The sequence below is a fragment of the Ziziphus jujuba genome, chromosome 7 (genome assembly GCF_031755915.1).
Source record: "Ziziphus jujuba cultivar Dongzao chromosome 7, ASM3175591v1".
In the NCBI taxonomy this organism is placed as follows: Eukaryota; Viridiplantae; Streptophyta; class Magnoliopsida; order Rosales; family Rhamnaceae; genus Ziziphus; species Ziziphus jujuba.
The window spans coordinates 15,046,881-15,062,729 of NC_083385.1; the positions used below are offsets into that span (position 1 = coordinate 15,046,881).

At 33.9% G+C, this 15,849-nt stretch overlaps 1 protein-coding gene and 1 pseudogene across 1 annotated transcript; both read left to right on the forward strand.

The window, feature by feature from the left end:
* The first annotated feature begins 1,859 nt into the window (after positions 1-1,859).
* LOC107425095 (L-type lectin-domain containing receptor kinase IX.1-like) lies at positions 1,860-7,106 on the forward strand (annotated as a pseudogene).
* A 3,553-nt stretch (positions 7,107-10,659) lies between these two features.
* LOC112488771 (L-type lectin-domain containing receptor kinase IX.1-like) lies at positions 10,660-13,074 on the forward strand. Its single transcript, XM_025076315.3, has one exon. The coding sequence runs from the start codon at positions 10,762-10,764 to the stop codon at positions 12,805-12,807; it is 2,046 nt and encodes a 681-aa protein (XP_024932083.3). The 5' UTR covers positions 10,660-10,761; the 3' UTR covers positions 12,808-13,074.
* Positions 13,075-15,849: the final 2,775 nt, after the last annotated feature.

The following is a 15,849-nucleotide window of genomic DNA, read 5'->3' on the forward strand; positions in this document are numbered from 1 at the left end:
TAGAAGATACAAGTAAGTATACAAACTAATCTTTTATAGTGGCGTCAAGTCTTTGTTTACTAATGCAAAAAATTGATATGCTCGTTATGTAGTTATTTCCTTAGATACTCCTCTTTAGAGTTTGATCTCTTTTTACCCTACCTCACGAGGGTTTCAGAGAGAGGGAATGGTATTAGAAATTTTTCCCAGGGAGAGATTATATTTCCCCTTCAACCCTTCAATCCTTCCTGCTTTTACATTTGTCCCTGCATTGATGACGTTTGGCAAACACAGAAATGCGATTTGGCGACATGTGGGGAGCTCATGGACAAATATTTCCCTTCCCTGATATCTCCTAGCGGGTCAATTGGGTATTTACTTTTATCACCATTTATCTACCTTAATGAGCCCATGAGAAGAGATATATCTTGTTTGCCAAACACTAGTTTTTTCCTTATTTTACTCTTAATAATAGGCCTTATTAAACAATGTGAACTTAATTACTGTAGGTTGCTTTTCCATAGATACAATAATTTATATTGGAATAAATTTGATAAATTTTATTCTACTAGATGTATTATGTTAGGCGCATGACACTCTATTGCATGTAATATTTATGAATTTTTTTCACTGAATAATTGGTAAGAAATAAACGTAAATTTTTATTAAACATATGAGAATTTTTTTTCAAAATTTTAAAAAAATTTCTATATAATATTATTTTTTATACACTATCATTTAAATATATAAAAAATATAAATTAACTTTATACAATATTTTTAATATCTAAAATATTCATAATTTATAAAGTTTTAATTAATCACTTACAAATCGCTTATAACTTTACAAAGTTTTTTCATAAATTGATCGATTACAAATTCAACGACACCACTCTATCAAAGCTTTTCACAATGCTTTTCGAAGAAACTAATAGCCATAAAACTTTCACAAAATTTTTTTTCTTTGGACATGAAAAGATATATTTGTTGGAGTATTAGGTTACATATTTTTTTAATACATTTGAGATATTTAATTATATATTTTCAAATATATTTAAAATGTTTATATCTGAAAACATTTAATCGTATATTTTTAAATGCATTTTAAATATTCATTTATGTTATCAGATGCACGAAATACTTTCTATGAAGTTTCTTCGTTTCAAGCATCACTTCGGTATTTATTAATACACATTTTCACCTACGATTCAGCATTGATATATGCTTAATAATTTGGTCAACTCAATAAATTAAATAAAGGAAAAGTCTCATAAATATTGTGTTAGAATTCAGGATTCAAAAGAATCATGGACTGGTATATACTTTTTTAGTCATACATTGAATTAGAATAAGAAATTGTAGTTCAGAACTTAGAAAGAAAACGTGCCATTGAATTGTCCCAAAGGGACCCACTTTGTGCTTAAACTATAAAATATACAAAGTTTTTTTTTTACCAAAAGAAACTAAATATTCAAAGTTATTATTATTATTATTATTTTTGGCAAGAAAAAAAAAATGTCTTACAAGAAGTATTCAGAATTAATGCAAATGTAAGTAGATAATTAAAAGTCATATAATTCACTGATTTCCAAACAGAGGGCATGACTTCGATCCCCCCCGCCATATAAAAAAAAATGTAAAAATAAAATAAATAAATAAAACGAAAATTAAGTATAAATTATTAATAAGAACAACCAAAAACAAAAAAAAAAAAAGATCTTATCACTCTGTTTTCTCCCTGCTCTGCTTTCTTCGTCTGTATGCCTTTCAACAATGGCGGTTTCCAACCCATGTCCATATCTCTTCAGGATCACCTTATTCCTGTTTCTAACCACAAACGCCGAGTCATATTTCTACAACTTTACCTCTTCCAATCAAAGCATGCATGACATACTTAGGGAAGGTGATGCAATTAAATACGAAAATGGTCTCCAGCTCACAAAAAATCGACTCGACAGTAGCATCAGACAAAGCACCGGCCGAGCCTCGTATGATAAAAAAGTGAAGCTTTGGGATGCCGAAACGAATACTCTTACAGACTTCATCACCCATTACTCATTCATCATAAATACAGCGAATGGGGGCTGGGTCGGTGACGGCATGGCCTTCTTTATTGCACCATTTGATGCAAGACTTCCTCCCAATTCGCAAGGGTCAAACCTTGGATTATTCAGTGCTGAAACTGCCTTACATAAGTCAAAAAATGATATCGTTGCTGTGGAGTTTGATACTTGTCAGAATGTGGAGTGGGAACGGAGGAATTATAACGTAGGAATCAATATCAACAGCATCATTTCTGAAACAAATGTGTCGTGCAATAGTAGCGTGAAGAACGGAGAAATAGCAAATGCATGGGTAACTTACAACTGCACCACTAAAAATCTAAGTGGTTTTCTTACATACCCTAAAAACCCAGAATTCCATGGGCAATCTAGCCTTTCACATACTGTAGATTTCCGCCAGCGGTTGCCAGAATGGGCTAGATTTGGATTCTTTGCATCCACTGGATCTTTTGTAGAAACACATAACCTTCTTTCTTAGTCATTCAACTCAACCTTGGTGGATGACAAAAAGAAAAGAAAAGCAGGACTTCGGATTGGTTTAGCCATCGAGTTTAGTGTGTCGGGTTGTGGATTGGCTCTATCTTTGTTTGTTTGGAGGAAGAGGGCTCAGAGGAATAGGGAAATAAAGGAGGCATACGACTCCTCCACGGATGTTGAATTTCAGCAAGGAACAGGCCCAAAGAGGTTCATGTACCATGAACTCAGCCGTGCCACCAATAACTTTGCACACGAGGGCAAGCTTGGAAAGGAAGGATTTGGAGGAGTCTACAAGGGATTAATAGCAGAATCCAACGTGGAAGTGGCTGTGAAGAGAGTTTCAAAAGGATCAAAATAGGGGCAAAATGAGTACATATCAGAAATGAAAATCATCAGCCGTTTGAGACATAGGAATTTGGTTCAACTCATTGATTGGTGCCACGAAGAGGGTGAGTTCCTTCTTGTGAACGAGTTTCTTTCCAATGGAACTCTTGATTCTCATCTATTATGAGGGAAAGTCACGCTAACTTGGACTCCAAGGCGTAAAATAGCCCTTGGCTTGGCCTCTCACCTTATGTATCTTCATGAAGAGTGGGAGCAATGTGTTGTGCATAGAGATATCAAGTCAAGCAATGTTATGTTGGATTTGAATTTCAATGCTAAGCTTGGATATTTTGGCCTAGCGAGGCTCGTAGACAATGAATTGGGTGCCCAAACTACAGTTTTGGCAGGCACAATGGGATACTTAGCCCCAGAGTGTGCTACAACGGGTAAAGCTAGTAAAGAATCCGATGTCTATAGTTTCAGGGTGGTTGCCCTTGAAATCTGCTGTGGAAGAAGGCCAGTTGAATGAAAGAGTGTTAGTGTAATGTCACTTTTGTTGCTATCATAAGTTGCTTTATGGTGATTAGTTACTATACTTTTAGCTTTTTGGTAAAAATACCATTGTATTAGGTAGCCAAAGTATGGCTTGTCTTTTGGTGGTATGATTACTGTAATAGTTGGTGAAAAGTAGGTGATTTACTGTTGTAAGCTTGTGTTTATATATTTTTGTCCAGAAATAAACGAAGTAAGTTTTCCACACCAATTCAAGCTTCTTTTTCTTTCCTTTTCATTTTGCTGTGTTTTTTTGTCTAAAAATCCCACAAATGATATCAGAGCTCTAATGATCTTAGTGGGGCTGTGAATGAAATAGCAAAAAAATACAAAAAACTTCCTTCTACCTTTCCTCCCTTTTTTAAAATGGCTTCAACTCATTTTTCTGCTCCATCACCTCCTATATTTTCTGGAGAAAATTATGCCATGTGATCTATAAAAATGAAAGCTTACCTTCAAGCTTTTGACTTGTGGGAAGTTGTAGAAACCGATAGAAATCCTCCTCCTTTGACAGCAAATCCTACTATTGCACAGATAAAGTAACACAGTGAGGACGTTGCAAAAAAATTTAAGGCTTTATCTGCTTTACATGTTGGTGTTTCAAATGTGATGTTCGCCAGAATTATGGCTTGCACTACAACCAAAGAGGTCTGGGACAAGCTGAAAGAAGAGTTCCAGGAAAGTGTAAGAACAAGACAGATGCAGGTATTGAATTTAAGAAGGGAGTTCGAAACTTTAAGAATGAACAATTTTGAGTTGGTTAAAGACTTCATTGACAGACTCATGAAGGTATTAAACTAGATCAGAATTCTTGGAGGGGAGCTAAGTGACAAAAGAGTGGTGGACAAAGTGCTGGTCAGCTTGCCAGAAAAGTTCGAAACAAAGATCTTATCCTTGGAGGAGTCAAAAGACCTAAATCATATTTCTTTGTCAGAGCTTGTTAATGCTTTACAAGCAACTGAACAAAGAAAATCTATAAGACAAGAAGAAACTTCAGAAAGTGTTTTTCTAGCACTACAAGAAAGCAACACTCTAGCAAACAATAATTAAAGGAAGCAGCAAGGTGGAGGAAATAATGACAAAGGACGATATGGTGCTAGTACAAATAGAGAGGGTGAAAGAAAGAAGTTTGTGATGTGCTCTCATTGCAAAAGGACAACCATTCTAAATAATATTGCTGGTTTAGGTCTAATGTTCAATGTAAAGCTTGCAAACAACTTGGACATGTTGAAAAAGTTTGCAAAAACAAAGGAGAACCAATACAACAAGCACACCAGGTACAAGTTGCTGATGAAGCATGGCAAAGTGAGGAAAGGCTCTTTGTTGCTACATGTTATGCAGAAAATGGTAACAAAGAAGCTTGGTTGGTGGATAGTGGCTGCACTCAATATATGACACATGGTGCTGATCTCTTCAAGAGCTTGGATAGAAGCTTTGTTTCCAAAGTCCAAATAGGAAATTGAAGTTTTATTCAAGTTCAAGGCAAAGAAGATGTGGCTGTAGAAACTTCAATAGGTACTAAACTCATTTTAGATGTGTTATATGTACCTAAAATTAATCAAAGCTTATTGAGTGTGGGACAAATGCTTGAAAATGGATATTCTTTGAAATTTCAAGCTAAGTCATGCACAATATATGATCAACATGGAAATGAAATTCTAAATGTTGGAATAAAGATAAAAGCTTTGTAGTGTAATGGAATTGGGAAAAGAGTGAAGCTCAAGCCTCAGAAGAGAGTTTCATTCAAGAACATGGTGAAATTCAGGAGGAGGCTGATTCAAATGATGAAGATGTTGTTAGCATTCGAGGTACAAGACCCTTCACTAATGTATCTGAGAGATGCATCTAAGGTACAAGACCCTTGGCTGATGCATCCGAGATAAGCATCCGAGGTACAAGACCCTTGGCTGATGCATCCAAGAGAAGCATCCGAGGTACAAGACCTTTGGCTGATGTGTATAAGAGAAGCATCCGAGGTACAAGACCCTTGGCTGATGTATATGAGAGAGGCATTCGAGGTATAAAAGCCTTGACCGATGTCCAAGATACAAAACCCATATCTAATGTCCGAGATACAAAACCCATGTTCGATGTCCAAGGTACAAGACTCCTGACTGATGTCCTAGATACAAGACCCCTGACCAATGTCTGACTGATGTCTGAGGTAGTAGACCCCTAACCGATGTCCGAGGTATAAGACCACTGGCCGATGTACGAGATACAAGACCCCTGGTCGATGTCCAAGATACAAGACCCCTGGCCAATGTCCGAGATATAAAACCTTTGACCGATGTCTGAGGTACAAGATCATTGATTAATGTATATGAGAGATGCAATCTAGCATTGTGTAATCCAATTACTTTCTATGATGCAAATCAGTTTGAGACATAGAGAGAGGCCATGGAAACTGAAATCAACATGATAAACAAAAACAAAACTTGGGAATTGGTGAACAAACCTCAAGGCAAAAAGGCAATTGGAGTGAAGTGGGTCTTTAGGACGAAACTCAATGCAGATGGTACAATAAACAAGCATAAAGCAAGATTGGTAGATAAGGATTATGTGCAGCAACCAGGTATTGATTGTGGAGATACGTTTACACCAATTTAAGCTTCTTTCTCTTTTGTTTTTGCTGTGTTTTTTGTTCTATAATCCCACAAATGGTATCAAAGCACCAGTTGTGGGATTGCACCAGTTGTAAGACATGAGACAATCAGATTTCTACTAGCACTTACTGCTCAAAAAGGTTGGAAAGTTTAACATTTAGATGTGAAATCTGCATTTCTAAATGATTATTTACAAGAAAATGTATATGTTGAACAACCTGAAGGCTTTATTGTTAAAGGAAAGGAAGACAAAATGTATAAGTTGAAAGAAATGGTGAAGTGAAGCTGGTTCATTGTAGTTCTGAGGTCCAGCTTGCTGATATTTTGACAAAAGCTTTGTTAAGAAACAGGTTTGAAACATTAAGAAATGATCTTAGTGTTTCCAGCAAAAGTGCTAAGGAGGAGTGTTAGTGTAATGTCACTTTTGTTGCTGTCATAAGTTACTTTGTAATGATTAGTTACTGTACTTGCAGCTTTTTAATAAAAACACAGTTGTGTTAGGTAGTCAAAGTATGACTTGTCTTTTGGTAGTATTATTATTGTAATAGTAGGTGAAAAATAGGTGATTTACTGTTGTAAGCTTGTGTTTATATATTTTTGTCCAGAAATGAATGAAGTAAGTTTTCCGCACCAATTCAAGCTTCTTTTTCTTTCCTTTTCGTTTTGTTGTGTTTTTTGTCTAAAAATCCCACAAAGGCAGATCCAGGCAAGGTAATCCTGGTGGAGTGGGTTTGGAACCTCTATGGACAAAGCCAAATTCTTAAAGCAGTTGACAAGGACTTAAGATTGGATTTCGACCAGCAGCAGGTTGAGCGCTTGATGGTTGCTGGGCTATGGTGTTGCCATCCTGATCCGGCCTTTCAACCCTCTATAAAGCAAGTGATAAATGTTCTGAATTTTGAAGCTCCATGCCAAGCCTGCCTGCAAAGTTGCCAATGCCAGTGCTAGTGCCAGTGTGTTTTGCCCCTCTATTGCAGATGAGTAGATTCTCATGTACACATCTGGTCCTCCATATACAGGGTTGCATACAGGCAAAATGCAGTGTGTTTGTAGCTGTTGCACTACCAATTCATCAACATCAGCAGGCTCTTCTTAAACTTTATTGAAATAATCACAAAGCTTTAAGATAAAATGCAAAAAGCTTCTTCTTTTGTTTTATGTCCAGTTGAAAGAAAGGAAGAAAACTAAGAAAAGAAGTTAGTCAGCTTTCAATTAGATAATTGTGTGCTCCTTCATTTACGCTAATAATTTGTTGGTGTTTTTTTTTTTTTTTTATATTCTAATAACTTGTTGGTTGATCAGTTTTAAGTGGGGACTATGTTAATTCATTCTTTGGAATCTATACGTTCACAAAAAATCTTTCAATCTAAAGGATGGGGTAATAAATTTTATACTGGTTGTTGTTCAACAGGTGGGTTACGTACATCCGTTAATCATTTGGTTGCAAATTGTGAATTTTGCAAATTAGCATTTAGAAGCTGTATATTTCTCAAAATTAAAGATCATTACACATTATGATTATCTATCTGTTCACTAGCATATCTTGTTTATACCCTTTTTTTTTTTTTTTGCCTTTTTTGCAATGCGTATCTTTTTCTTTTCTTTTTTTTTTTTTTGGGGGGGGGGGGGACCAAATATGTCTTTTTTGCAATACATTTTTTTTCTTTTTTGCAGTGCATATCTGGTTTCTTTATTTATTTATTTATTTTTCTTTTTACACGTTTTGAAAGAACATTTGCACACCACCATGCACCGCAATGTAGCTTCTCTCCATTTCTATGGTACCAGTAAAAAAATACTCTAACGTTTAAGTTAGAAGTTGTTGCTAGGGATAGCGATAGATGGGTGTACCTTATGTTAGAAGAATAATAGAATATTTCTAATCTTTCTTTTGACATGTGATTTCCTTGTTTCTTAAGGAAATTGGCTTTTAACTTTAATGGGCTAGACCACAGCACCGTATATGACGAAACTAGTATTTTTCAATAACATTTAGTTTAAAACAACACCGTATTATAGTTCCATGAAGTGATATATCAAATCTGTCAAATTGCTGGTCACAGCAGATCTATTAAAATTAGAATTTAACATTTAATATCATTTTAGAAGGGTCAATTTTGCTTCAAAATAGACATTTCTTTGTAAAACATGCTAATGTAGTAGATTTATACACTCCAACACACAACTAACATTTTCGAAATGATATTTGGTATTAAATTCTTATTTTATAGAGTAAACCTACTCCATTTTATAGCAAAATTGATTAACTTATTTATCTTTATGCTAACTTTCATTAAAACTTGGACAAGTATTGCAAATGAAATGAAGGGCTTGGCAATAAACCTGGACAAGTACTTAGGGTGCATGTATTGAGAAATTTAATTGAGAACTTAGAAGATACGAGTAGCATATAAACTAATCTTTTTATAGTGGTGTCAAGACTTTGTTTATTGTTAATGTAAAAAATTGATATGCTAGTTAGGTAATTATTTCCTCATATATCCCTTTTTAGAGTTTGATCTCTTTTGGTGTATTTAATTTAGAATTTGAAGGATTTTAAAAGTTTTTAAAAGTTTAGAGGTATTCGATTTAGATTTTAAAGGAGTTCATACAAGTTTAATGATATTCAATTTAGATTTTAATGGATTTTATAAAAGTCTATTAAAATCCAGGTGTATTGAATTAGGACTTTGTAGAATTTTTTTAAAATCTTATGATATTCAAAAAATCATTGATTTTAAAATATTTTAAAAAATGATGGATTTTAATGGATTTGAAAGAATTTTAACAGTGAAATTGTGAAGAAAATTATCAATATGAAATTCAACCTTAAACCCAAATATTTCGTTAGATTCTTATAAAATTTTTATGAAGTCTGTAGAATTCCATAACAATCTACCAAATCCTTTAAAATTTATATCTCATTTTAAATTTATCAAATTCCAAATTGAATACATCCCTATTAATCTACCTCACGAGAGTTTTAGGGGTAGAAAATGGTAATAGAAATTTTTCCCAAGGTGAGATTATATTTCCTCTCCAATCCTTCCTGCTTTTACATTTCTCCCTGCATCGATGACATTTGGCCAATGCACAAACGCTTTTTGATCACTTGTGGGGAACTCATGGACAAATCTTTCCCTATCCTGACGTCTCCCAGCCGGTCGATTGGGCATTTAATTTTATTACCATTCGTCTACCTTAATGGGCCCATGAGAAAAGAAATGTCTTGTTCGCCGAACACTAGTTTTTCCTTATTTTCCTCTTTATATTTCCTCTCCAATCCTTCCTGCTTTTACATTTCTCCCTGCATCGATGACATTTGGCAAATGCACAAACGCGTTTTGATGACTTGTGGGGAACTCATGGACAAATCTTTCCCTATCCTCACGTCCCAGCCGGTCGATTGGGCATTTTATTTTATCACCATTCGTCTACCTCAATGGGCCCATGAGAAGAGAAATGTCTTGTTTGCCGAACACTAGTTTTTCCTTATTTTCCTCTCAATAATAGGCCTATTAAACGATGTGAACTCGACGTAGGTTGCTTTTCCATACAAACAAACATTTATATTGGCACAAATTTGACAAATTTTATTCTACTGGATGTATTATGTTAAGCGCATGACACTCCATTGACACTCATTGACACTCCATTGCATGTAATATTTATGAAATTTTTTCACAGATTATATATATAATTGGTTGCCAAATCCCAACATAAGCCGGGCAACAACAACGAAATTAACGTAAATTTGGTTATACATATACATGAAATAATGTTGTCCGTAAGGACCCCTTTGTGCTTGGGTGACCGAGAAAGGGACGCCCCATAAATTTCGAAGGAAAAGTCTTCATTTATGTTATTAGGGGCACGAAATACTTTCTATGAAGTTTCTTCATTTCCAGCATCACTTCGATAATACACATTTTCACCTACGATTCAACATTAATTTAGAGCATTTCAAGAAGCTCTTCATCCATTATATATTCTTTATTTTGAAGAGTAAATATTTAAAATCAAAATTCAACATATTCGGTATTTTGATTTTTTAAAATACAAAATGGATTTGACTTTCCAAATTTGAAAAGTCAGAAATATTCTTTATTTTTAATATTATATTAATATTATTGAATATTTATCAAAATTCAACACCATTATATTGTATTAATATATTTTAAAAATATTTATTGTTAAAAACAAAAAATAAAAATAAATATAACAATAAATGTTCATTATAAAAATAAAAATAAAAAATATGATACAGAAAGCATTTTAAATATTCCAATTTTTATATTTAAATATGCTCTTTATATTTAAAAAGTTCTTAAAACATTAGATACAAAAAAAGTCTCAAAAATATTTGGTTAGAATTCAGGATTCAAAAGAGTCATGGAGAGATATACTTTCATTCTCATATATTAAATTAGAATAAGAAATTTAGTTTGGAACTTAGAAAAACGTGCCATTGAATGTTCCAAAAGGACCAACTTTTTGCTTACACTACAAGATATACAAAGTTTTTTTTTTTTAATACAAATGTAAGTAGATTATTAAAAATCATATAATTCACTGATTTCCAAACAGAGGGCATGACTTCGATCCCCCCCGCTATATAACAAAAATAAAAATAAAATAAATAAATAAAACGAAAATTAAGTATAAATTATTAATAAGAACAACCAAAAACCAAAAAAAAAAAAGATCTTATCTCCTGTTTTCTCCCTGCCCTGCTTTCTTCCTCTGTATGCCTTTCAAACAATGGCGGTTTCCAACCCATGTCCATATCTCTTCAGGATCACCCTCTTCCTGTTTCCAATCATAAACGCCGAGTCATTTTTCTACAACTTTAACTCTTCCGGTCAAAGCATGGACGACATACTCCCGGAAGGTGATGCAATTAAATACAATGATGGTCTCCAGCTCACGAAAAATCGACTCGACAGTCCCATCAAATCAAGCAGCGGCCGAGCGTCGTATGATAAAAAAGTGAAGCTTTGGGATGCCGGAACGAATACTCTCACAGACTTCACCACCCATTTCTCATTCATCATAAATACAACGAATGGTAGCTGGGGCGGTGACGGCATGGCCTTATTTATTGCACCATTTGATGCAAGACTTCCTCCGAATTCGCAAGGGTCAAACCTTGGATTATTCAGTGCTGAAACTGCCTTCAATAAGTCGGCAAATCATATTGTTGCTGTGGAGTTTGATACTTATCAGAATTTGGATTGGGATCAGCGTGAAGGTCACATAGGAATCAATATCAACAGCATCATCTCAGAAACATATGTGTTATGGAATAGTAGCATGAAAAACGGATCAACAGCAAATGCATGGGTAACTTACAACTCCACCACTAAAAATCTACGTGTTTTTCTTACATACGCTAAAAACCCAGAATTCCATGGGGAATCTAGCCTTTCATATACTGTAGATTTCCGCGAGTGGTTGCCGGAATATGTTAGATTTGGATTCTCTGCATCCACTGGATCGGATGTAGAAATACATAACCTTCTTTCTTGGTCATTCAACTCAACCTTGGAGGATGACAAAAAGGAGAGCAAAGCAAGACTTTGGATCGGTTTAGCCGTCGGGCTTAGTGTTTCGGGTTGTGGATTAGCTCTCTTCTGGTTTGTTTGGAGGAGGAGGGCTCGGAGGAATAAGGAAATAAAGGAGGCATACGATGCCTCCATGGATGTTGAATTTCAGAAAGGAACTGGGCCAAAGAGGTTCATGTACCATGAACTCAGCCGTGCCACCAACAACTTTGCACACGAAGGCAAGCTTGGAGAGGGAGGATTTGGAGGAGTCTACAAGGGATTATTAGCAGAATCCAACATGGAAGTGGCGGTGAAGAGGGTTTCAAGCGGATCAAAGCAGGGGAAAAAGGAGTACATATCAGAAGTCAAAATCATCAGCCGTTTGAGACATAGGAATTTGGTTCAACTCATTGGTTGGTGCCATGAACAGGGTGAATTCCTTCTCGTCTATGAGTTTCTTCCCAATGGAAGCCTTGATTCTCATCTATTCCGTCGGAAAGTCACGCTAACTTGGACTCTAAGGCATAAAATAGCCCTTGGCTTGGCCTCTGTCCTGTTGTATCTTCACGAAGAGTGGGAGCAATGTGTTGTGCATAGAGATATCAAGTCAAGCAATGTCATGTTGGATTCGAATTTTAATGCTAAGCTCGGAGATTTTGGCCTAGCAAGGCTTGTAGACCATGAATTGGGTTCCCAAACAACAGTTTTGGCAGGCACAATGGGATACTTAGCCCCAGAGTGTGTCACAACTGGTAGAGCTAGTAAAGAATCCGATGTGTATAGTTTTGGGGTGGTTGCACTTGAAATCTGCTGTGGAAGAAGGCCAGTTGAACAAAAGGCAGATCCAAGCGAGGTAAGGCTGGTGGAGTGGGTTTGGAACCTCTATGGACAAGGCCAAATTCTTGAAGCAGTTGACAAGGGATTAAACATGGACTTCGATGAGCGACAGGTTGAGTGCTTGTTGGTTGTTGGACTATGGTGTTGCCATCCTGATCCTGCGTTTCGACCCTCTATAAAGCAAGTGATAAATGTTCTGAATTTTGAAACTCCATTGCCAAGCCTGCCAGCAAAGTTGCCAGTGCCAATGTATTTTGCCCCTCCATTGCAAATGTGTAGCTTCTCATCTACATCATCTGGTCCTCCACATACAGGGTTGGTTACGGATAGAACTCAGTGTTCTTGCAGCAGTTGCACTACTTATTCGTCCAAATCAACAGGCTCTTCTGAAGCTCTATTGAAATCTCACACAGCTGGGATTTAGGATGCCAAATGTTCCTCTTTTGTTTCAAATTTAATTAAGGAAGAAGAAGTTAGTGAGCCTCAATTAGATATTAATTATTGTGTGTACTCCTTCAATATCTATGGTAAACAATTCTTGGTTAAACATTAATTCAATTGGGGAGTGCAATAATTAATCTAAAGGATGTAGCGTGTAATTGTATACTGGTTGTTGATTGTTGGTGGGCGTATTTTTGTCAATCATTTGATCTTGCAAATCCTGTAATATTGCATATTGACAATTTTTTTCTATTTCTTCATTAGTATTAAATGATAAGAATTAGTATGAATGAGAATAAGAATTAGGCCATTTCAAGTTATAATTGCAAAGATAGAGGAAGAGCCTAATTAAGCATAAAAATCTTTCTTGTTCATTTATATATATATATATATATATATAAATATGTGTGTGTGTGTATATGTTTTCCTTCTCTGTGTTTTCTTTTGGTAATTTAGGAGCATATACAAATAATAGCAATGATTTGCCGACTTATCAAGTATTAGATTTGTTGCCTCCGTTTGCTTTGGGTTCTTGAGAACTCCAGACTCCATAAAAAGGTACCCAAACTGCAGTAAAAAAGCCGATGAGTACAGAAACAAGGTCTCCACCATGTATTCAAATCCTAGCAACGCCAAACGGTGTTTCCCTACTTTGATATGATCGAAATTCACTGCGTTAAGTACAACTATGAATTTGATTAATGTCTAGCAGCCTTGCACAAAAAGAAACAAACAAAGAAATAATAATATTAGTTTTTTCTTTTGAAAAAAAAATTAAAAAAGGGGTGCGATGGTGTGTGCTAGTTTTTTTGTCCGTAGACAAGAAGATGACAGTCTAAGACGACTTTTATAATTCAATACCCCAACTAACGGCTTCTTGCCGCATCACTAGCAAAACGCAAAGCATAAACTTGTATCAGTTTTGTAATCGGGCATGAGCTTTAAAACCGAACGGTGCTGCTTAGTATTCGAAGAATGTGAGAAATCAGTTGCAGAATAACATTTTGAAGTCTTTCAAGCACTAATTAACTTGTGGGATTAACTAAGGCTTTGGTCAAATCAAGAAATTAATAAAGGAAAAGTCTAGTAAATATTTGGTTAGAAAAATCAGGACCCGAACGAAAAATCAGTGGCGTATTTTTTTCATTTTGCTGAATAAATCAATGACGTATAGCAAATAGGATTACCTCGGCAAGACATTCCTTTCATTTTTCCTCTATGTTTACGGAATTTATTTCTTTTTGGGGTTATAATTGATGGTTGTTTATCAATTTCATCTTTGCTATAGAACTGAACATGAGAGTTTATTCTCATCTAGCTCATCGCAATTAAAATGATTAAAAAATAATATATGTGTATTTATATGTATATATTTAAAGAATAATATATTGATAGTAGAAATACCAAATAAATATATTGATATGTATTAATTAAATAAATAAATCTTTAAAAGCATAAATATAACTAAATATCAACAAATAAAAAGTTAAGATATGGTATTTGATATTATCTTGATATATCTATTTGACATTTTTGGTATTATTCTCTCTCTCTCTCTCTATATATATATATATATATACTTTTCTAGTCATAGATTTTAATTCATAACGTGGAAACATTAGAATGTTTCAAAGGGACCCACTTTGTGTTTAAATGAGTAATATACAATTTTTTTAATAAGTAATATAGAAAGTTAACTAGTTTTCTGGGTAAGAAAAAGAAACATGTCCTTTTTCTTTTGCTAAAAAATAATGTCTTACTATAATTATGGAGAATATAATGTAATTAAGTAGATAATTTTATATAGAGTTTAAGTTTTGTTATTTGTTATTAGTTGAACATGGTTGACATGGCTATTATTTATTGATTGCATTTAATTATATATTGGTTTCTTAATCTAAAAAATTAATATGAAAAAATAAACCTTTTTAAATTGCTAAATGACATATGAATTGCATTTGTGATGATTATCAGTTTGTTTAATATTTTTATTCAATTTAAATTATAAAAAAAAAATTTAAGAAAAATATAGGGAAAAAAAAATCTTGGGTGATCTATTGCTGAATTCAATTTAAATCATAAATAATTTTGGATGCACCTACAAAGTTTCCAGCGCCCTAAAATCTATTGCCAAATTTGTTAAAAAAAAAAAAAAAAAAAATTGTCTTTCACTACTCTTCCGTTTGCAAACTCAGGCTAAAACCGTAAAACTGAGTGGCTAATTAAATATATTATTACCGGATGAGCTAAAATCAAAATCTTGTGATTAACGATTCATCATAATAGAATACGTAAGGATGCTTGTATAGCAATGTAGATATGGCTAGTACATACAAGAAAAGTCAAAAAGAAAGTTTGAAAACCATATAACTTAATGGTTTAATAAGTTAATTAAAATCCTGTCCTTATTTAAGCTTCATCTAAGCTTTAAAAGATTCAAAGACAAGTGTCCATCAATCCATTCAAAGGTTAAGATTATTTTTCTTTCTTTTTAATTTCAAAATTTCCAAATATAGTTTGTTTTTCAATAAATATTTAGTAAATACATAAATAAATAATGATCAACTACTTATTAATTAAAAACAAAACTATAGAAATGTTAAAAAAAACAAAAAAGAAAAAAGTGCTTTTAAAATCTTTACATATAAGAATTGAAGAAGAAATATTTTCTGAAGCTCCTTTTTGAGAGTGTTCAGTGGCCCCGTAGAGGTAGAAGTAAAACCAAGTTCAAAATCTTCAAAAAAAAATATATTCAAAATGAATGAAAAAAAAAATCTAAAATCTGTTTTAAGTATTACAAAAATCTGAAAAAAATATAAGTTTTTTCAAGAAGAATAAAAATTTAAAAATGTGTACAATCACTAAAATAATATTTCCAACTTATATAGATTGAAAATACTTACTTATAACTAATGTTATTGGTTTTGCTTCATACTTAAATTTGTATAACTTTTATATCAAAATACTCCTTGTTAAAATGCACTTTTATTATCAAAGATTTCTTTTATAAGTATAAAATGTTAAG

Bases quoted from the DNA above. Each gene is read 5' to 3' on its own strand.
- LOC112488771 (XM_025076315.3), top strand. From the start codon at position 10,762: ATGGCGGTTTCCAACCCATGTCCATATCTCTTCAGGATCACCCTCTTC.